General features: G+C 42.9%; 1 protein-coding gene across 1 annotated transcript; it reads left to right on the top strand.

Moving 5' to 3' along the window:
- Positions 1-3,600: 3,600 nt before the first annotated feature.
- MRPS21 (mitochondrial ribosomal protein S21) lies at positions 3,601-17,082 on the top strand. The gene is made up of 3 exons (XM_045997612.1): positions 3,601-3,747; positions 4,181-4,296; positions 16,286-17,082. Exons 2-3 carry the CDS (start codon positions 4,214-4,216, stop codon positions 16,464-16,466), a joined length of 264 nt encoding a protein of 87 aa, XP_045853568.1. The 5' UTR covers positions 3,601-3,747; positions 4,181-4,213; the 3' UTR covers positions 16,467-17,082.
- The last annotated feature ends 6,151 nt before the right edge of the window (positions 17,083-23,233 follow it).

Below are 23,233 nucleotides of genomic sequence, written 5' to 3'. Positions count from 1 at the left end.
GGAATCTGATTCGGGGACTCAATCCCAGGACCCTGGCATCTGGACCAATCTGAAGGCAGAGGTTCAACCTACTGAGCCACCCAGGTGTCCCACCAAATCATTTGTGTTCTGTATTTGGAATGTCTCTTAAAATCCATTTCTTCCTATCCATTTCATTGCCACATCTTTGGCCTAAACTTTAATTATAGCATTAGTCTCTCTTACTTCTAATCCCTTCTCACTGATACCAGAGTACTTTTCCTAGAACAGTGTTTTGCATGTCATTTCCTTTCTTTTTTTTTAGATATTATTTATTTGACAGACAGAGATCACAAGTAGGCAGAGAGGCAGGCAGAGAGAGAGGCAGAGAGAGGGAGGCAGTCTCCCCGCTGAGCAGAGAGCCCCATGCGGGGCTCGATCCCAGGACCCCAGGATCATGACCTGAGCTGAAGGCAGAGGCTTTAACCCACTGAGCCACCCAGGTGCCCCTTCCTTTTTTTTTTTAAATAAAGATTTTATTTATTTATTTGACAGCGATCACAAATAGGCAGAGAAGCAGACAGAGAGAGAGGGAAGCAGTCTCCCTGCTGAGGGAGCCTGATGTGGGGCTCCATCCCAGGACACTGAGATCATGACCCCAGCTGAAGGCAGAAGTTTAACCCACTGAGCCACCTGCATGTTATTTCCTATTCAAATTGTTCAATGGCTCCTCAGTGCTTTGAGAAGTTCAAAGCATTTAGTCAAAGTCTTTGTTTCTCCTTCTGTTCCCCTACTTGATACCTCTGTTCACTTTTTTATTTGCCCTCAATGAACAGTTAAGACTTTTTTTTAAAAGATTTTATTTATTTATTTGACAGAGAGAGAGATCACAAGTAGGCAGAGAGAGAGGAGGAAGCAGGCTCCCTGCGGAGCAGAGAGCCCTATGCGGGGCTCGATCCCAGGACCCTGAGATCATGACCTGAGCCGAAGGCAGCGGCTTAATCCACTGAGCCATCCAGGCGCCCCCAGTTAAGACTTTTTAACTCTAAACCTTTGTTCATGCTCATCACCTTGCCCAGCCTTTCTTGCTTCTGTCAATTAAATCCCATCCCCTTTTAAGAGACTAACTCAAGTCCTCTACCAATTTCTTTCTCCACTAAACATGATATATAAGCTGTATTTTGCTCTTTATTTCATCAAATGAGATCATGCACATAAAGTGCCCATACAAGTTTTGGAATATAACAGATTCTCAAAAACATTACTTTCCTTCTTCTTTTATTTAAAAAAAATGTATTTTATCCCATTTGATTCCCATGACAAATTTTTTTCCCATGACAAATGTTGTGTGATTGAAGGCAACTACCCAAATCTGCCATTGTTGCCCAGACCAGTCATATCTAATATAGTAAACAAATGAGCACAACTGTGTTCTAATAAGGTTTTATTTACAAAAACTGGAGTGAGGGGCACCTGGGTGGCTCAGTCATTAAGCGACTCAGGTCATGATTCCAGGGTCCTGTGATTGACCCTGCATTGGGCTCCCTGCTTCCCGTGGGAAGCCAGCTTCTCCCTCTCACTCTCCCCCTGCTTGTGTTCCCTCTCTCACTGTCCCACTCTGTCAAATAAATTAGTAATTAAAAAAAAAAAAACTCTGCTTTAGGGGCAGCCGGGTGGTTCAGTGGGTTAAACCTCTGCCTTCGGCTCAGGTCATGATCCCAGGGTCCTGGGATGGAGCCTCGCATCAGGCTCTCCGCTCAGCGGAGAACCTGCTTCCTCCGCTCTCTCTCTGCCTGCCTCTCTGCCTACTTGAGATTTCTGCCTGTCAAATAAATAAATAAAATATTTTAAAAAAATCTCTGCCTTAAAAACAAAAACAAGAACAAAAAAACCAGGAGTGGAACTGGATTTGACCTATAGGAAGTACATTTCAGACTACTGGTTTAAGTGACATAAGACATATGAGTATCAAATTTGGACAGAAATCAGATCTCTTAACTTCTAATCCAGTGCTTTTCCATCGTATTATCCATTTGCCTATATAATTTATTTTGCACTTCTCATATGCTAACTTGTTTTACTATTTTTTTTCTTAAAGATTTTATTTATTTATTTATTTGACAGACAGCAATCACAAGTAAGCTGAGAAGCAGGCAGAGATGAAGGGGGAAGCAAGCTCCCTGCTGAGCAGAGTCTGATGCTGGGTTCCATCCCAGGACACCTGGGATTATGACCTGAGCGGAAGGCAGAGGCTTAACCCACTGAGCCACCCAGGTGCCCCTGTTTTACTATTTAACTTTTATGTCTACTGTACTGTCTTCTGATGGTCCAAAGGGCACTGGAATGGTATCAAAAATACCTAACAGGGGCACATGGATGCTCAGTCAGTTAAGGGTCTGCCTTCTGCTCAGGTCATGATCCCAAGGTTCTAGGATCCAGCTCCATGTTGGGCTCCCTGCTCACCTGGGAGTCTGCTTCTCCCTCTGCCTCCCCCCTTGCTTGTGCATTTTCTCTTTCTCTCTCTCAAATAAATAAAATCTTGAAAATTAACAAAGAGTAGGCATTCAATAAGTTTGTTAATAAGCATAATGATGTCCCTGTTTAGCTCTAACTCTATTAAGCACTGCTTGTGTGCCTTTTTTTTTTTTTTAAGATTTTATTTATTTGGGGGCGCCTGAGTGGCTCAGTGGGTTAAAGCCTCAACCTTCCGCTGGGGTCATGATCCCAGGGTTCTGGGATGGAGCCCTGCATAGGCCTCTCACTCAGCGGGTAGCCTGCTTCCCCCTCTCTCTCTGCCTGCCTCTCTGCCTACTTGTGATCTGTCAAATAAATGGATAAAATCTTAAAAAAAAAAAGATTTTACTTATTTGTCAGAGAGAAAGAGAGATCTCGATAGAGCAGGGAGGAGTGCAGAGGGAGAAGCAGGCTCCCCGCTGAGCAAGGTGCCCTGCGGCGACACTGGTGCACCTTTCTTTTCTTTGTCTTTCTCTACTGTTTTCCAGTAGCCACTAGATTTGAATTTATGTGAATAACCACAGATGGATATGTTAAGTAACATATGAATAAAAGAAAAGCTGTTTCCACAGTGAAGAAATAAAGGAGATATTACTACTAGGTCTCACTGGGAGGCAAATGGATAGTAGTCATAAAAGAGTCTTCAACTCAGGCGCGTGGCTGGCTCAGTCCGTGGAGCACAGAACTCGATCTCGGGGGGTTGGGGGGATTGGAGAGGGTTGGGGGGAAGCGGGTGGGTTCAAGCCCCACCTTTGGTGTGGAGATTGCTTAAGAACAAAATCTTAATCAAAAAAAAGAAAGAAAAAAAGTCTTCGATTCTAAAACCTCAGGCGTTTCCTAATTCTTTGTTTAGTAATCTCACTTTATTTAGTGAAATGCCTGGGCAGATGATCTTTTAAGAAAGTCATGTTATGTTCATTCCGTTTCTTTTCCTTCGTTTTTAAGCAGATGAGGGGCGTGAAGCTGTTTTTTCCGGAGAGCAGATCTCAAAGAATCTGGTCCTTTGAGAAAACAGGAAGCATGTTCAGGAAGCTCTGCCTATTTCTCTCATTTTCCTTCCAGAAGGCAACGAATATCAGGTGTAGAGTCCGGACTGGAGGTGTTGGGGTGGAGGGCGTGGAGGAGCCATCAACTGGAGCCAGGAAGAATGTTGCCATGGTTTCCAGGCAGTTTTTCTCTTTCCAGCCCGGATTTCTTCGCGCGGCGCAAGAGATGACGTACTTCCGCTTCCGGCCGCGAGCAACCGTTGCGGGGGCCAGCTCCTGAGGGCGTGGGGTGAGGATCTGGGCTCGGGGATGGGTAAAGTAAGAAGCAAGCCGGGTGTGGTGGGAGGGGAAGCTTGCCTGAGAAAGATTTCGTATCCATCTCCCACCCCTAACCCTCTTGGGGCGGTGAGCGGTAACTGGAGTACCCTGTGGCGCGTCCGGATCTCCTGTGCCCGGCCACGTACATCTCCGTGATGACGCCCCCCTACCATCTCTTTTCTTCCCAATGCTAGGGTTGTATTGGCAAAGAGAGCTAGGCAGTCTTGATTATGATTAGCGTATCCTTTCTAGGACATGAAGACTTCCACGTGCCCCTGTGTCCCTTGTTCCCGGGGACGTTGCTTTTCCAGACCCCGAGTAAGCCACGCGGTAGAGTGTGCATTCTGCTGTGTTTCTCTTTCTTACCTGGTCTCTATACTTTCCCTTTATTCATTATTCTTTAGGTGCTGCAGAGTGAAGATTTAAATTCCAAGGTCATGGCAAAACATCTGAAGTTCATTGCCAGGACTGTGATGGTACAGGAAGGGAACATGGAAGGTGCATACAGGACCCTAAACAGGTAACCAGAATTGTGCCTAGAAAAGCTCTCTTGGAAAGTGCTTGGGTGGCTGTTTTCTCCCTTCCCCCTTCATAGATTGTTCTCAAACCTCGGGCACCCCAGGTATTCACAGTCTCTTGAAACTTTTCAGCGCCTTAGTTTATTATCTTTAAAATGGACTTTTCCCAAAAACCTGATTGTATGAGGTTTGTTTATACAGAGCCTGAATTCCCTCCCCCAAGACCTAAGGAACCCAAAGGGAAAATCAAAGTGTAAAGTTGTGGGGAAGCAGGGATGTAGTGCATGATAAATAGAAGGTCAAGGGTAGGATTGGTGTAGGGCAAAGCTAATGGAACGATGAATTCAGATTTGGGATCTTGGAGAAGCAAGCAAGAGATGGAAAAGTGTATCAGGTTTAGAGGAAGGTTACAGCATAAGCAAAACATAAAGATGGAATTGAACTGGGGGTAGAAGAGCTGTTTTGAAATTTTGAATGCTAGACTAAGAGATGTAGAAGGGCTGTAATAATGAATACCTTACTGTTGTACATTCTCAGGCTAATAGTTCCGTAGTCTTCCCTTATCACTGATTGTAAGGATTTTGATTTTCTGGCTTGCTTCATCATTTTCTCTCCCCAATGTGAAAGAAACAAATCCTTGTGGAGTTGAATTATCAAGGAATTGTATGAAAGAGATCTTAAGAGAATATATGAGCAGTCCTTCTGCCTTAAGGCCAGTAAGGTGATAGCTTTATTACACAAGTGAGGGAAGCTTAGGACATGCAAATTATGCTAGTTGGATCACACAATTACTGAACGGTGGATAGGAACATAAATCACACCTTTCTACTGCAGTGTTCTTTGCTTTATATCACTAAATTGCTTACTGGTTCCTCTGGAAATATAGACACTTATGGCAGTCATTTTCCTGTTAAGAATCTGTATTTGACTGAGTTTATTAGTGGGGTTCTTGGGGACCGAGAAGGTAAATAAAGCAAAACTAGTTCTTAGCAAAGAGTTTTAGATGTGGAGGGTTGGATGGCAGAAGACCATAGTAAATGAGGGCAACCATGCTATCAAGCTGTGTAATTGAGAAACACTTGCAGGCTCAAGATGGATTGTGTGTCTTTTATTTATTTATTTATTTATTTTTATTTATAGTTAGTTATGGTTAATTATTTGAGATAGAGAGTGGTAGAGCAGGAATAGGAGAGCAGAGGGAGAGAGAGAAGCAGGCTTCCTGCTGTGCATGGAGCTCCATGCAGGGCTTGATCCCAGGACTCTGGGATCATGACCTGAGCTGAAGGCAGACACTTAACTAACTGAGCCACCCAGGCACCCCGAAATTGTGTGTCTTTTAAAAGGATCTGGTCGGGGTGCCTGGGAGGCTCAGTGGGTTTGGCCTCTGCCTTCCGCTCCAGTCATGATCCCAGGACCCTGGGATGGAGCCCTGCATCGGGCTCTCTTGCTGGGCAGGGAGCCTGCCTCTCCCTCTATCACTCCTGCCTCTCTGCCTGCTTCTGATCTCTCTCTCTTTGTTAAATTAAAAAAAAAATCTTTATTTAAAAAATAGATAAGTAAATAAAAATAAAAGGATCTGGTCTAGGTCAGCCCCATAACCTCATTCTGTGTCTGTGCATACCAGTCATATCCGTGCATAGAAGCTGTTCCCTAAAGGTAATCAGTTAAGTACCGTGTGGTAAGATACTCTATATCATTTTTTTTTCTATCGCTGCTTATTCCCAACTCTTTTCCTATTTCAGACCTAGTGGCATGTCTTTGAGAGGCTCAAAATGTCTAATGACCTTTCTGTCCTCATATATTTTAAGCACAAAATGAATGTCTTTATAGACTCAGTAGTGAATTAGCCAGTGAGATGAAATGCTGAATTTGGGAAAAGGAAGTCTTGCAGATTCATCCACCCTTTTCTGATCTTTCCCTGTAAGTCTTTGTGTGATTTATTTTGGTGGATTTAGAGGGGTCTGTTAGCCAGGGTGATTGAGATGTTTGTATTATTGACTGATATCAAAGGCCAGCTATTACTTGATGGTAAAACAAATTTCTAAAGGCTTAGCTTAGGCTCCCCTAAACTACCCTGTTCCTAAAGTGCAAATAACACAAAAGCAAAAATTTGATTTTTAAAAAATAAGCTACTTTTGCAAGGAATGAAGAAACAGTTTGTGGTGCAGAACTATTTATTGAGCCATTTCTTATATTTGTATCAAGAATGTAGCTACAGGGGGTGCCTGGGTGGCTCAGTGGGTTAAGCCGCTGCCTTCAGCTCAGGTTATGATCCCAGGATCCTGGGACCGAGTCCCACATCGGGCTCTCTGCTCAGCGGAGAGCCTGCTTCCCTTCCTCTCTCTCTGCCTGCCTCTCTTGGAATTTCTTTCTGTCAAATAAATAAATAAAATCTTTAAAAAAAAAAAAAAAAAGAATGTAGCTACAACTTTCATATTTTTGACTGTAGTCATGGCTTGAATATAAGAGCACAGACACCCCCACATCCCCATATCTGAGTGGCTCAGTTGGTTGAATAACCGTTTCTTGATTTCAGTTCAGGTCATGATCTTGGGGTCATGGGATTGAGCCCTAAGTCAGGCTCAGCGCTCAACAGAGAGACTGCTGGAGATTTTCTCTCTCCCTCTCCCCTACCCCCCCACCCCAGCCCCTGCTTGCGTGCATTCACTCTCTCTCTCTCAAATCTATTTTTTTAAAGATTTTATTGATTTATTTGGTAGAGAGAGGGAGAGAGAGCACAAGCAGGCAGAGAAGCAGGCTCTCTGTAGAGAGCCTGATGTGGAGCTTGATCCCAGGACACTGCAGATACCCAACTGAGCCACCCAGGTGCCCCTAAAATAAGTAAATCTTAAAAAAAAAAAAAGCACAGACCCTGAAGCAGATGGCCCAGTTCAGACAGATCTCAGCTCTGCCATTCATTAGCTGCATGATCTATCATAAGCTACAATGTCTCTCTCTCTGCCTCAGTTTCTTCCTCTGTAAAGTGGAACTAATAATAGTACCTACCTCTTGGAGTTGATGTGAGGATTAAATTAGTTAATATGAGGGACGCCTGGGTGGCTCAGTGGGTTAAAGCCTCTGCCTTCGGCTCAGGTCATGATCCGAGGGTCCTGGGATCGAGCCCCACATCAGGCTCTCTGCTCAGCAGGGAGCCTGCTTCCCTCTCTGTCTCTGTCTCTGCCTGCCTCTCTGCCTACTTGTGACCTCTGTCTGTCAAATAAATAAATAAAATCTTTTAAAAATAAATTAATTAATTAATATGATTAAATTGTTTAGGACAGTGCTTGGCACATAGTAGGCATTGTGTGTTAGCTATTATCATAAGCTGGAACTCATCATAAGGAAGTTTTAACCCTTTCAGTTTTGCTTGTGGGTGATTTATTTATTTATTTTGAATGATTAAGAATTTACATTAGCTGTTTTTCTCTATCTTCCTTGATCATTAGGTTATGTTCAAGGTGGCCTGGAGATGAAAAAGTGAGAAAATTAAGCTTTATTTTGTCAGGACGATCCAGTTTGCTACTGATACTGGAATGACTTTTCTTATAGACTCTTTTTTTTTTTAAGATTTTACTTATTTTTTTTTTAAGATTTTATTTATTTATTTGAGAGAAAGAGAGAGAGCACAAGCAGGGGGAGAGGCAGAGGTAAAAGGAGAAGTAAGCTCCCCGCAGAGCAGGGGAAGCCCAATACAGGATTCAGTCCCAGGACTCTGGGATCATGACCTGAGCTGAAGACAGTGGCTTAACCAACTAAGCCATCCAGGCGTCCCTTCTTATAGACTCTTGTAGAGTGATACTTTTCAACAAAGGCTCTTCTTTTTAGCCTATTGCTAATCATAGCATTTATTCCCTCTGTATAGTCTGTTCTTTTTTTTTTTTTTTTTAAGATTTTATTTATTTGACACAGAGAGAGAGAGTGCACACAAGCAAGGGGAGCAGCAGGCAGAGGAGGAAGCAGACTCCCCACTGAGCAGGGAACTGATGCAGGGCTCAATCCCAGGACCCTGGGATCATGACTTGAGCTGAAGGCAGATGTTTAACCCACTGAGCCACCCAGGAGCCCCTGTTGTGCTCTTTTCATCTCCATTTCCAGTTACAAAAGTTTAAAACCTGAAAAACAAAATATTTCTAATTTCCTGCCTGAAGGAATTGATCTTTCCATTGATGTCAGACCTGAATTAGGCCTTCTGTCTTCTGAGAGAAGACTTTTCCAATGTCTTTGTCTGAGATTGTTCTAATTAACTTAGAACCAAACCTCTATTTATCTGCATCTCCCAAAATCCAATTATATTTTTATTTTAATCAACATTAGTTTTTCTTTTGCTGTTTTTTTTTTTGTTTTGTTTTTTTGTTTTGTTTTTTTTTTTTCCATTTTATCTAAAGATCCTTCCTGATTCCAGATGCAAGTGGGTGGCAGGTGAGGGAAGAATAAATAAGTGGCAGAAGGTAAGGCATGTTTGGATTCTTTCTGCCATCTGGCCTGGCCTGGTACTATTTCACTTCTTGTTCTTAGGAATCTGTTTTCACATTCCTCTCTGTCTTTTTTTTTTTCCCCCTCTCTTTTGTTCTTCTTTTTGTTAAACAGCAGCCCCATAATTCTTTCAAGATTCTCTTTTTGTAGATGAATGTTAGTTTATGCATACTTTTTTCCTAGGTATACGTGCTAATTTTAGTCAGAAATCACAGGAGATTGGTCATTGTGACACCATGTGGTTTTCAACTCTGACTACCAGTTTAGAATTACGTGGGGAACCTTCAAAAAAATTCTTGATCCCAGGGCCTAGCCTGAGACTAAGTCTGGGCAGTTGCGGCTGACCAGCATTTTTTTTTTTTTTTAAGATTTTATTTATTTATTTGACAGAGAGAGAGAGATCACAAGTAGGCAGAGAGGCAGGTAGAGAGACAGGAGGAAGTAGGCTCCCTGCTGAGCAGAGAGCCCCATGCAGGGGCTCGATCCCAGGACCCTGAGATCATGACCTGAGCTGGAAGGCAGAGGCTTAACCCGCTGAGCCACCCAGGCGCCCCTCTGACCAGCATTTTTAAAATGTACCATGAGGACGCCTGGGTGGCTTAGTTGGTTAAGCTTCTGCCTTCAGCACATGATCCCAGGTCCTGGGATTGAGTCCTGTATCGGGCTCTTTGCTCAGCAGGAAGCCTGCTTCTCTTCTCTCTACCTGCTGCTCTTCCTGCTTGTGCTCTGTCTCTTTCTCTCTCACTGACAAATAAATAAAGTCTTGAAAAATTTTTTTAAAAAGTAAACAAAAATGAATGTTGAGCCAAGATTGTAATGACCTTCTTAAGAGCAGAGACCTGTGCATTTTCATTTGTATATACCTTGCATGTACCAAAGTGGCCCATAGAAAGCTCTCAATAAGTGTCGATTTAGGGGTGCCTGGGTGGCTCAGTGGGTTAAGCTTCTGCGCTTGGCTCAGGTCGTGATCTCAGGGTCCTGGGATTGAGCCCCACATCGGGCTCTCTGGTCAGCGGAGAGCCTGCTTCCCCCTCTCTCTCTGCCTGCCTCTCTGCCTACTTGTGATCTCTCTGTCAATTAAAAATAAAAATAAAAAGTGTCTATTTTTTTAATGTAAATATTTATCTTCTTCAGTCTCTTACTTCAGTGTTTGTCAAACTTTTCCACTGAAGTATCCTTAACAACAAAGGAGAGTGAAGGAACTATAAGGGTTCTGCTACTGTAAGCAAAATGGAAGCTCTTTGAAGTCTCTCTTTTTTTAATTAAAGTTTTAGGTGATTTTTTTTTTTTTAATTCATTGCCATTACATCTGTTCTAGGGCTAACACCTCTGCCCCTATTCAAGTTAAAATTGGTGTTCTGGGCAAATGCATCAAATTTATCCAGAGACTTCTGTCTCTGGATTATACCCTTGGCACACTGTCAAGTATCCTAATTAAGAAATGTGGCATTGGGGCGCCTGGGTGGCTCAGGTCATGATCCTGGAGTCCCGGGGTGGAGTCCCACATCGGGTTCCCTGCTCAACAGGGAGCCTACTTCTTCTTCTGACCCTTCCCCCCTCTCATGCTCTCTCTCTCACACTGTCTCTCCCTCAAATAAATAAAATCTTTTTTTTTTTTTTTTTTTTTTTAAGAAAGAAAGAAAGAAACGTGGCATTACTGGGTGATTCCTACGGTTAAGTGGCAGACTCTTGATTTTGGTTCAGGTTATGATCTTAGGGTCCTGGGATTGACCTCCACGTCACACTCCTTGCTCATCGGAGTTGGCTTGAGGATTCTCTCTCCCTCTCCCCCACCCTCCACTTTTCCTGCCTGTCTCTCTCTCCCCCATCTCTAAAATAAATAAATAAATATATACAGGGAAAAAAAGTGGCATTACTTTTTCTTCATTTCAGGGATTAAAACACCAACTTAGAAAAGGCTTTGGAGGAAAAACTATATATTACTTAAAAAGGAAAGAATTTGATCGGAAAGAAGAGGAATGGTTGGAAAGAAAAATATATGAAAAGATTCAAGTCCCAGAGACTCAGGGCCTGAGGTGTGATCTCTTCTCGGCTTTCTTACAAATTTAGAAAGTTAATACTTTGTGGTTGGGATTATCTAGGAAAGCAGTGCAAGATGTGCATGTTGTTGGGTTGCTTGGTGGCTCAGTCGGTTAAGCGTCTTCCTTCGGCTCAGGTCATGATCTCAGGATCTTGAGATCAAGCCCTGCACTGGGCTCCCTGCTTACCAGGGAGTCTGCTTCTCCCTCTTCCTCTGCCCCTACCCCCAGCTTTTCTCTCTCTCTCTCTCTCTCTCTTCTCTCAAATAAATAAATAAATAAAATCTTTGGGGCGCCTGGGTGGCTCAGTGGGTTAAAGCCTCTGCCTTCGGCTCAAGTCATGATCCCAGGGTTCTGGGATGGAGCCCTGAATTGGGCTCTCTGCTTGGTGGGGAGCCTGCTTCCTCCTCTCTCTGCCTGCTTCTCTGCTTACTTGTGATCTCTGTCTCTCAAATAAATAAAATCTTTATTAAAAGTAAATAAATAAATGAAATCTTTGAAAAAAGAAGAAAAAGAGAAGTGTATGTTGTTTGAAGGTGTGAGGTTGGAACAGTGTTACAGTAGTGATTTTTATAGTCTTTGGGGAGGATACTTATTTTGTCAATTTGGTTCTGTCTTTAAGGAAGCCACATTTCTCTCCCTTTTAATTTGGAGTATTAGATATATATGCTATAAATTGTATTTTAGTTTCAGGGGGAGAAAATGGATAAATATTTTGCTCTTAGAATAATTTTCTAGGCAAGGACTTTAAAGCATGAAAATGTGAATCCAGCTAGTTCTGGGGTATCCCAGTCTTCCTGTCGGTCAAACACAGTATTTTCTGATGCACTTTTCTTATTTTTCTCTGCTTTTTCTTTATATCCTCTTTGGCCACCTTTTTTGTATTACACTTTTTCTGTATTCTTTATTATATCCCAGACTTCTCCTTATCTCTCCCAGTTTTCTGATGGTTGGTAGTTTAAAAATTAATTGAATGTCCTGTGGTCTAATTACAACAGTAGGTAGGAGAGCAAGTGAGAGAGAGGTGGTTAAAGCTTTGGTGTGTTTGAAGCACAAAGGCAGTCTTAAAAAGGAAACAGGCTATGTGTCTGTTCAATGAGACCACCACAAAATGTTTGTTATATAACCAAGGGCCCTCATTCCTGCCCTGGGATGAGGAGATGGAGAGTGGGGGTTGCGGAGAGTGGGGGTTGCTAGGAAGCCCTGTATGATTGGCTAGCCCCCAAGCAAGGAAAGGCAAGCACCCTGGAAGTGTGCCTAGTTGACCTCTTTTATTCCCGGTAGGCGAGCTTCGGGGCCCAGTGAGTCCTCGTGCATACACGTTATCCTGATGTAGGCTGGCTATGCTGACATGTGAGTTTGCCACTTCCAACCTCCCCCAGCCTGGGCAGCTTAGCTCCTTTTACATAATCTGATGAATTTAACTAAAATTGGCAGCTGATTTCTCCTTCAGTGTTAGGTTGCCAAGCACCCAAAGTCCAGGCTGATCTGTTTACTCTAAAGCTGTTGGTCTGCTAGTCCCTGAACTACCTTTGAAGCATAAGCATCATTACTTCATCAGTTCTACAAAGCTCTTCTTGCAATTTTGTTTCATTAGAAATGAGTTGAGGGGTGCTGGGTGGCTCAGTGGGTTAAGCCTCTGCCTCTGGCTCAAGTCATGATCCTAGGGTCCTGGGATCAAGCCCCATATCTACCTCTCTGCTCAGCAGGGATCCTGCTTCCCCCTCTCTCTCTGCCTGCCTCTCTGACTTGTGATCTCTCTCTCTGTCAAATAAATAAATCTTTAGAAAAAAATGAGTTGAGTAGGTGCCTCTACTGTAGGGACTCTGGAGCTTTTTTAGGATAACTAAAAAGAGCTGGGTAAGGGTTCACCAGAGTAGTTAGAGCCATCCAGGGAACACCATTTAGTTATCCCATCATTATGTTGGGGACCATGATTTTTTCATTCTTTCCCTTCCTCCATTCTTAAATTCTTCTGTACTTTTTTCTTACCTTGCCTTTTTTTTTTTTTGCTTGATCACACAGGCATTTACTTGCTAAGGTGATCACTTTTTTTTTTTTCTTAAAGATAGAGAGTGAGAGAGAGAGAGCATGAGCAGGGGCGCAGACAGAGAGGGAGAAGCATGTTCTCCACTGAGTAAGGAATCTGATGCAGGACTTGATCCCAGGACCCTGGGATCATGACCTGAACCAAAGGCAGAGGCTTAACCTCCTGAGCCACCCAGGTGTCCCACCTGGGAGTCTTTTAAAACATCTCCAGTGCATAATTCCACGCTAGACCAATTAAATCAGAATCTTTGAGGAATAGGGCCCAGGAGTCAGTACTTTAAAAAAAAAATTTATTTGAGAGAGCGAGCTTATGTGCGTGCACGTGAGTACATGCGTGCGTCTGTGCAAGTTATGGGAGAGGCAGAGGAAAAAAAAAAAACCTCCTAGCTGACTCCCATTGAGTGTGGAGAGCCCCGCCACAGGGCTTAATCCCAGGACCCCAAGATCATGACCCAAGCCAAAACCAAGAGTTGGCTGCTCAGCCAACTGAGCCATCCAGGTGCCCCAGGAATCAGTACTTTTTAAAAACCCTTTTAGGGGATGATTCCATTGTGTATTAGTGTTGAGGCTCACTGGCAAAGGTTAAGGAGGTCCTGTAGAACCAGAAAGAAAGTTTTTAGTCAGAATCTAGAGGAATACCTACATTCAAGAGTAAATTAAGGAATAACGTTAGCAAAGGAGACCTTTATGGGCCAGGATATGGAGTCTTTTAGGCTTCGCTGCCTCACTTCTCTATTGTAAGATTCTAGTGTTGGGTCCACATGACTTCTGGGCATGACTGTGTTTCCAATAGAACCTGAATTATCTGCTTCTCCTTCTTCTGGGAATTTGCAGCAATTCCCTTGCCTCCTATTTTCCTACCACTAATACCTAGACAGACTGATTTATACAAATACGATTTTCTAGTAGCATATAGAGCATTCTTGATATTAAACAGCAGGAGCCATGGTAGAGGATCCCATAGAACAGTGGTTCCCATGTCTATTCACATTTGTAATTTACCTAAAGCTCACATCTTTTTTCAAGTTCATATTCATTCTGTAGTTGTTATCTTGGGCTTTATGGTATTACATAGCAGCAAGAAATTGGACTTCCCACTGGGCAGAAGTAGCTGGTAGTTGCTCTTATTTTGATTTTCTTTTTCCTCTATTCCCCTTCTTCCACTTAACCTCCTTAACTCCAACTGTGTTTGTGACTTACTTTTTACCTGTAATGAAAGGACAGGGTGAGCAGTAAAGGGGCCATGTAAACAATGCCAGAAATGGAGGGCGACAGCAGCAGATGCCTCTAGACCTCCTTAAGACTGACTGGTGATGAATTGAGAGGAAGCAATAAATTACAGAATGGAGCCAGAGTTCTCAAGAGCCTAGGGATTGAGTAGTTTATAGAATAAGCTCCAATGTCTTTGTGGAAGAACAAAGAGGTAAGTTTGAGTTAGATGTGTTATAAATCCAACAAGAGTACCCAACGACCCTGCAATTGTACTACTGGGTATTTATCCAAAGAATAAAAAAAAGACAGGTTCAGAGTGGTACATGCACCCCGATGTTTATAGCAGCATTATCAACAATAGCCAAACTATGGAAAGAGCCCAAATGCCCATGGACTGGTGAATGGACATAGAAGATGGGGGTAGGTGGGTGGGTGTGTGTGTATGTTACTGAGCCATCAAAAAGAATGAAATCTTGCCATTTGCAGTGATGTGGATATAGCTAGAGTGTATTATATGTAAGTGAAATAAGTCAGTCAGAGAAAGACAAATACCATATGATTTCACTCATGTGGAATTTAAGAAACAAAACTGATGAACATTTGGGAAGGGAGAAGAGAGCAGGAGGGAAGCAAACCATAAGAGACTCTTAACGATAGAAAATAAACTGAGAATTGATAGAAGGAGGTGGGCAAGGAATGGGCTAAGTGAAGAGCAGTAGGTGTTATATGTAATGATGAATCATTAAATTCTCCTCCTAAAACCAATATTATACTATATGTTAACTAATTAGAATTTCTTTTTTTTTTTTAAGATTTTATTTATTTATTTGTCAGAGAGACAAAGCACGAGCAGGGAGAGTGGCAGGCAGAGGGAGAAGCAGGTTCCCCGCTGAGGAGGCAGCCCGATGCGGGATTCCATCCCAAGGACCCTAGGATATGACCTGAGCCAAAGGCAGACACTTAACTGACTGAGCCACCCAGGCATCCCAACTAACTAGAATTTCAATAAAAATTTGAAAAGAGGGACGCCTGGGTGGCTCAGTTGGTTAAGCAGCTGCCTTCGGCTCAGGTCATGATCCCAGCGTCCTGGGATCAAGTCCCACATCAGGCTCCTTGCTCCGCAGGGAGCCTGCTTCTCTCTCTGCCACTCTGTCTGCCTGTGCGCGTGCTCTCTCTCTCTCTGACAAATAAATAAAATCTTAAAAAAATTTTTTTGAAAAGAAAAAAATATATGCAACAAGAGGAACTGCATTGTAAGGAATTGGGTGGGCAAGAAAAAAACAGACTGAGCTCAATTTTATAGACCCTTAAAGATTAATAAAACATGGTTTCTTCCTTCAGAGATTTTCAGTCTAATGAGGGAGACATTTGTATTAATAATTAACGGAATGGAGGAATGAAATAATTACTAGTAGGTATACAATAATAGAAATGATTTTCTCTAGGAAGATGAGAAGCCTTTTTGGAGAGGTGACATCTAGGTTTGGCATCAAAAAGATGAGGAAAATTTTACTCAGAAGGTTGGCAACTGGAGGTGGGGGTGGCATTCTAGGTTGAGGAAGCAGCATGAATAAAGACTTGGTACCAGAGTGTGTTCAGGGAGTAGTCAGCAGACTAGTGTGGTTGGAGCATGTGGTACATGGGAAAAATGGTGGGTAAGGCTGTTACTTAATACTCCACTCCAATTTGTATCATTGGTGAGATGAAGGCCTCTTCTCTCCTTGTGTTAATTAGGTCCAGGAGTATCTCAGGCCTGCAGACTTCAGCTGTGTCCATTAAACTATAGGGATGGGGCAGCATTTGCCACTAAGGATGAAGCAGGAATCACCCCCAGTGATTTGTTTTTCCTATGACAGTTGAGTCACCCCATCTGAAGATTCTGAAATGATCCCTTGGTTAAAAACCCCTGCCATAGAGAGCCACTGTTTATAAGGACTGTGTCACATTCCTCAGATGTGCTGTAGGAGAATAAAGGTTGAAAATATGACCCTGACTCTTGCTCCATAAGAGCAAGGATTGTGTCATTAATTGCTTTGGTATTTCGCACAAATTCCTATTTGGGGCCTCGATAAGTAGGCAGTTAATGCTATATAACCACCATTTCACATAATTTTTATAAACTCCAGTTGTTTGGTCAGTTGACTCCTGGCCATCTGTGAAACTGGAAAAGAATAATAATGAGCCCAGGTTTCTAACTTCATCGCCTGCCTTTATACAGAATCCTCACCATGGATGGGCTCATTGAGGACATTAAGCGACGGCGGTACTATGAAAAGCCTTGTCGCCGACGACAAAGGGAAAGCTACGAAACCTGTCGGCGAATCTACAACATGGAAATGGCTCGCAAGATCAACTTCTTGATGCGGAAGAATCGGCCGGATCCATGGCAGGGCTGCTGAGGCCTATGGATAGTAGGCCCAGTATGAAAATCCCTATCCAGCTGTCTCCTTTCTCCAATCCCATTTTCTCTTACCTTTCTTATAATAAATTCAATCCTGTATATGCAAGAAGGCCTGCATATATAGAAGGAATCCCATAGTTAGCAATGGACCCTCTGTTCTATTGTGTGAAAGAGAAACTAAGCCAAAAAATAGTCTAGGAGTAGAATGGTGGTTGCCAAGGGCTGGTTGGGAGTGGAGAATGGGGAATTAGTGTTAAGTGGATACAGAATTTCAGTTGGGGAAGCTGAAGAAGTTCTAGAGACAGATTGTGGTGATACTTTCACAATAATGTGAATGTACTTAATGCTACAGTACACTGAAATGGTGAAAATGGCGAATTTCATGTATATTTAGCTGTAATAAAATGCTTTAGTCTAGGAGAGGTAAGGAACTTCTCTAAAATGTAGTGGAATATATCTACCATTTCCTACTCAATTCTTACAAAACCCAAAGCAGGACATTATTGGAAAAGCATCTGTTACTCTTTCCTGAACTGTCCCCTCCTACCAACTGTTAGATAAAAGGAGAGGAGGCATCTACATATTTGGAATAAATTTTGCTACTGAAACACCCACCAATGAGACTAGAGTGCTGGAATCCTTATGCAGAGGAATCCTTAAGACAAATCTGTTTTGTTTTGTTTTTTCCCAAAGATTTTATTTATTTATTTATTTATTTAAGATTTTATTTGTTTATTTGCCAGAGATCACAAGTAGGCAGAGAGGCAGGCAGAGAGAGAGAGAGAGAGAGAGGAAAGCAGGCTCCCTGCTGAGCAGAGCCCGATGCGGGACTTGATCCCAGGACCCTGAGATCATGACCTGAGCCGAAGGCAGAGGCTTAACCCACTGAGCCACCCAGGCGCCCAGATTTTATTTATTTTGACAGACAGCGAGAGAGGGAACACAAGCGGGGGAGCGGGAGAGGGAGAAGCAGGCTTCCTGCTGAGCAGGGAGCCCCCTGTGGGGCTTGATCCCAGGACGCTGGGGTTGCGACCTGAGCCGAAGGCAGGCGCTTAACGACTGAGCCACCCAGGCATCCCATCCTTTAGTTTTCGTAAAGGAGTCTACTGAAGGGATAATGGAGAAGAAATAAAACAGTAGGTAGATGGTAGAAAAGAAGGAATGGGCGAGTATTAAGAGATATAAGGGCACAGAGCCAGAAATATCTACAGCAATGATTCTCAAAGTGTGGTCTTAAGATCAGCAGCATGAACATAACCCAGTTAATTGGTTGAAATGCAAATTCTGGGACCTACTTTAGACTTTCTGAATAGGAAATTGGAGTTAGAGCCCAGTAATCTATTTCAGCAAGCCCTGCAGGTGATTTTGATGCCTGCTAAAGTTTGAGACTCCTTGCCCCATCCTACTCAAAAGTAGTTTCCAGGCAGAGGTCCCTTCTATCACCCCTACTTCTGCTCAACAGGCACTCTTGGTTATGTGAGCCGCTCTGCTTCCTTTCCTGCTGTTTCCTTTGGCCTTGCTCCCCTGACAGCCACACTGCTAGTATAAGGAAAGTTGGTGCCAGCCCCTGTAGAACACAGTTAGTAGGTGGAGCGACTAGCCCATCTCTCCTCTCCCAGGCTCCAGCCCTCAGTATGGTGTTGAAAAAGGAGGTAAAAGGCAGACTGCCAAGTGTCCTGTCTCTCCAGATTACGAATGTTCAAACACTGCCCCCTTGTGGTATAGCTGCATGAAATCTGATTTCTCTGGTCTTACTTTTAGTCTTTTCAATATCATTTCTCCTTTTCATAATTATCATACTTATTGATTAGGCAGGCCTGCATGAAGATATGCTGGAACCATGGTTCCTTGCCTTTCAGCGCTTGATCATCTTTCTTCCCCTCATGAGTAAAGCCCATGGTGAATCATATCTTAGGGCACAGCATAGAAGTAGCTTAGAGATAGAAGATCTGGTCCTTGCACTCCAGAAACTTACACTGTGGTTGGAGAAATGCTATATACAGACTGTGTTCAATTTTGTTACTTTTGTACAGCCTCATTTTCAAGTTAGACATTGATACTTCTGAATCCCTTTTCAGTCTCTGAATTTGGTCTTTAATGTATCACTTTTGTGTGATTTTGAGCCATGGCACTGGTTCATCTCCTGCCAGTTGCTGCTGCTGAAGAATAAAGGCCTGGCCTTTGCCAAAATGTTAGGGTATATTTGTGATAGAAGAGCTAGGCTTTTTTTAAAAAAAAAAAAAGGTGGGGGGGGGGGGAAGAAGAGGAGCCAGGCCTGTTACTTGGCAGTATTCCTCTGAGATTACATTTGCTCCCGGGCTCCCTGCAAAACATCAAGTGGTGGCTTAAGATCTGGAATTTCCTTCATCTCCGAAATGATCTCCTGATTGTTCTAGTCATTTTCCTGACCATTGCCCATGTACCCCAGAGCAGTGAACAGTGATGGGTTTTAGCAGATAGCTAGTTGGGAGGCCTCTTGGGTAAAGGGGTTCATTGACTGTCTGCCTGAAGTCCACTCAGTTTGTGTTGTCATGGCAGGGAAAAAGACCTTCCACTCTCTGCTCTGAGAAGCTAGAAGGTATGTAATGGTCATCTAATGAATAGGAATTTCTGTATCCTTTTATCCCTGCCTTGGGTTCAAGAGAGGGGTGGTTTGGTGTTTGACCCAGTTGCAGTGTGATAGATGTGGTACCTCATATCCTGATCCCAGGCACCTGTGACATTTCTTAGATGTCCACTGGATTTCCTCTGACAGGTCCATTCTAGTCATAATTTAAGGATCTTACAATGTTTAGTGCTCTGGAAACAGGTACCCCTTTAAAACTGGGACTCTGTTGTGGAACTCTGACATTGTACTCTAAAGCTTTCAGAAGTGTACAAGTATGAAATGAGAATGTGTCCCTATGTTAACTGAAAACATTAAGGAGTAGTAACTCACTGAATACTCACAAGGTAAAGTAATAATGGAGTGATATGTTAAATATAGGTGTTTGAAGGGAGAGGAAATTTTGGGACTTTCAGTGTGTGCCTGTTATCTTACATATGAAGTTGTTTACTTAGATCTGGATTTAGTCATGATGTTGGCAAATTATTTAATATAAAATCTAGTTTCCCCTGTAAAATGAGAATAATTGTATATAGGGGTTTGTGGTGAGGATTAAATGAGATCACGCATGTCAAATGCTCAGCATGGTTTCTGGCACATAGAACTTAATAAATGTTAGCAATAATCCCTCAGTTGTGCCAGGCAGAAGCCTGATCGTTGAGTCCTCCTCCACACTCAGCCATCACTAGCATCCACTTATTCCCCATCTTGAAGACTAAATGCCACAACCTGAGTCCCAGCTCCGTTCTGGATTACAATAGTCATTTAGCCATCTTGCATCAGTGTTGCCTGGCCTTCAATTCCCTCCACCCTTAGCTCAGTATGATTGTTCTAAAATGCAATCTTGAGGGGCGCCTGGGTGGCTCAGTGGGTTAAAGCCTCTGACTTCGGCTCAGGTCATGATCTCAGTGTCCTGGGATCAAGCCCTGCATTGGGCTCTCTGCTCAGTGGGGCGCCTGCTTCCCCCTCTCTCTCTGCCTACCTTTCTGCCTACTTGTGATCTCTGTCAAATAAATAAATAAAATCTTTAAAAAAAAAATGCAACCTTGATCGTTTCACTTTCCTGCTTAAGGAGGTATTTGGTTCCCATTGTTTTCAAGATAAAGTCCAAACTACTAGCACAGCATGCTTTAAGGCTTTTCATAATTGAATCATGCTTTTCTGTCTAGCCACTGTCCTCTCCAATGTACTTCTGGGACATGCTGTTTTCTCCTTCTGCCTGTTTACCAGCTCTTGGTTTGGACATTCTCTGAGATGACTTCCCTGATCTCTATACCAACTTTTCTTCTATTCTCTCTTATCAGCTTAATTGTGTAATAGTAGTTTCTTTCTCTCTCTCTCTCTCTCTCTCTCTCTCTTTTTTAAGATTTATTTGTTTATTTGACAGAGAGCACACACACACAAGCAGGAGGAGCAGCAGAGGGAGAAGGAGAAGCAGGCTCCCTGTGGAGCAAGGAGCCCAATGTGGGGCTCGATCCCAGGACCCCAGGATCATGATCTGAGCCGAAGGCAGATGCTTAACAACTGAGATACCCTGGTGGCCCAGTAGTAGTTTATAATTTGTTGTGAAGTACTGCTTAGTTGCCTTTCTCCCTTCATTAGATTTTCAGTTACCTGGAGGTTGGATCTTTGTTGGTGGTGGTGGTTTGTTTTGAACCACTGTATTACCGGTGCCTGATGTAATGCCCAGCATCTAAATGTTCAATAAATGGGGCACCTGGATGGCTCTGGCGGTTGAGCGGTTGAACATCTAACTCTTGATTGCAGCTTAGGTCATGAACATCGGGTCTTGAGCTCGAGCTCTGTGCTTGGTGGGGTGTCTGCTTGAAATTGTCCCCCTCTGCTCCTCCCCCCCACCAAAATAAAGAAATCTTTAAAAAAAAAAATGCTCAACAAATATTTTTTTGGATTTTTTTTTTTAAGGATTTTGTTTGACAGAGACAGAGTGAGAGAGGGAACACAAGCAGGGGGAGTGGGAAAAGAAGCAGGCCTCCCACCGATCAGGGAGACAGATGCAGAGCTTGATCCCAGGATCCTGGGATCATGATCTCAGCCGAAGGGAGACACCCAACGACTGAGCCACCCAGGCACCTCTCTTTTGAGATTTTTTTTTTGAGATTTTATTTATTTGACAGATCACAAGTAGGCAGAGAAGTGGGGGGGGAGCAGGCCCCCCGCCCAGCAGAGAGCCTGATGTGGCACTCAATCCCAGGACCCTGAAACCATGACCTGAGCCGAAGGCAGAGGCCTCAACCCATTGAGCTGCCGAGGCGGCCGGAGAATTTTTTTTTCTAAGGTCATCTCCACACCCAGCGTGGGGTTCAAAATGTAAAACCCCTAGATCAAGAGTCAAATGTTCTACTGACTGAGCAGCTAGGTACCCCTCAAAAAATATTTCTTGAAGGAGCATACGACAGTAGCAATGATCAGTTGAGTTTTACTACGTGCTTGACACTGTACTAAATATTTCTTTATTGAAACAAAATATACATAACATGAAGTTTATCATTTAAACCATTTTTTAAAAGATTTTATTTATTTATTTGACAGAGATCACAAGTAGGCAGAGAGGCAGGCAGAGAGAGAGCCCGATGGCAGGGCTCGATCCCAGGACCCTGAGATCATGACCTGAGCTGAAGGCAAAGGCTTTAACCCACTGAGCCACCCAGGAGCCCCTAAACCATTTTTAAGTGTACAATTTAGTGGCATCAAGTACTTGCACAGTGTTGTGTGACTATTACAACTATTTCCAAAACTTTTTCATCACTTGAAACAAGTTCGGTCATCATTAAGCAATAATTCCCCACCCCTCCTCTCCACAGCCCTTGGTGGCCTCTAGTCTATCTATTTGTCTATTCTAGATATCTCATATATGTGGAATCATATAATACTTACCATATTGTGTTTGGTTTATTTCACTTAGTATATTTTCAAGGTTTATCCATGTTGTAGCATATATCAGAATGCCATTCCTTTTAATGACTGAATAATCCATTGTACCTATGTACCACATTTTGTTAATCCATTCATTTTTTAAAGATTTTTTTTTTAAGATTTTATTTATTTATTTGAGAGAGAGCAAGAGAGAAAACGCATACATGAGCAGGGCTGGGGGAGGAGAGGAGTAGGAGAGGGAGAAGCAGTCTCCCTGCTGAGCAGGGAGTTGGATCTCGGGACTCCAAAGGCAAATGTTTAACTGACTGAGCCACCCAGGTGCCCCATTTTATCTATTCATCTGTCAATGGCACTTGGGTTGCTTCTACTTTTTAGTTATTTTGAATAATGGGTGTGACTATGAATGTTCAGATATCTCTTTGATACCCTGCTTTCCGTTCTTTTGGGTATTTACACAGAAGGAAAATGCTGGATCCTATGGTAATTCTATTTTTAATTTTTTGAGAAACCAACATAGTGTGTTCCATAACAGCTGCACCATTTTACATTCCCACTACCGGTGCACAGGATTCCAATTTTTCCCCCCAATTTCTTTATATCCTCACTAACAGTTGTTATTTTCTGGGGGGAGATGTTTTTGGTTGTTTGTTTTTAGTAGGTTCCACACTCAGCGTCGAGCCCAACGTGGAGCTTGAACTCGTGACTCTGAGATCAAGAGTCTGATGCTTAACTGACTGAGCCACCACCGAGGCGCCCCTGTTTTGTTTTGTTTTAAAATTTTTTTCAATAATAGTCATTCTAGGGGCGCCTGGGTGGCTCAGTGGGTTAAGCCGCTGCCTTCGGCTCAGGTCATGATCTCAGGGTCCTGGGATCGAGTCCCGCGTCGGGCTCTCTGCTCAGCAGCGAGCCTGCTTCCCTCTCTCTCTCTCTCTGCCTGCCTCTCTGTCTACTTGTGATCTCTCTCTGTCAAATAAATAATAAAATCTTAAAAAAAAAATAGTCATTCTAATGGGTACAAGGTGAAATCTCCTTGTACATTTTTGTTCCTTGTGGGTTATGATTTGCTTTTCTCTGATGACTAATGATGTTGAGCATCTTTTCATGTGTTTATTGGCCATTTGTATATCTTTGCAGAAACGTGTATTCAAGTCCTTCGTGCATTTTTGAATTGGGTTTTGTTTGTTTATTTTTAAGTTTTTGAGTTATAGGAGTTCATTATATATTCTGGGATATTATTCACTTATCAGATATATGACTCACAAATA

The sequence above is a fragment of the Meles meles genome, chromosome 1 (assembly GCF_922984935.1).
Source record: "Meles meles chromosome 1, mMelMel3.1 paternal haplotype, whole genome shotgun sequence".
NCBI lineage: Eukaryota > Metazoa > Chordata > Mammalia > Carnivora > Mustelidae > Meles > Meles meles.
This window is presented reverse-complemented; position numbering and strand designations above follow the sequence as displayed.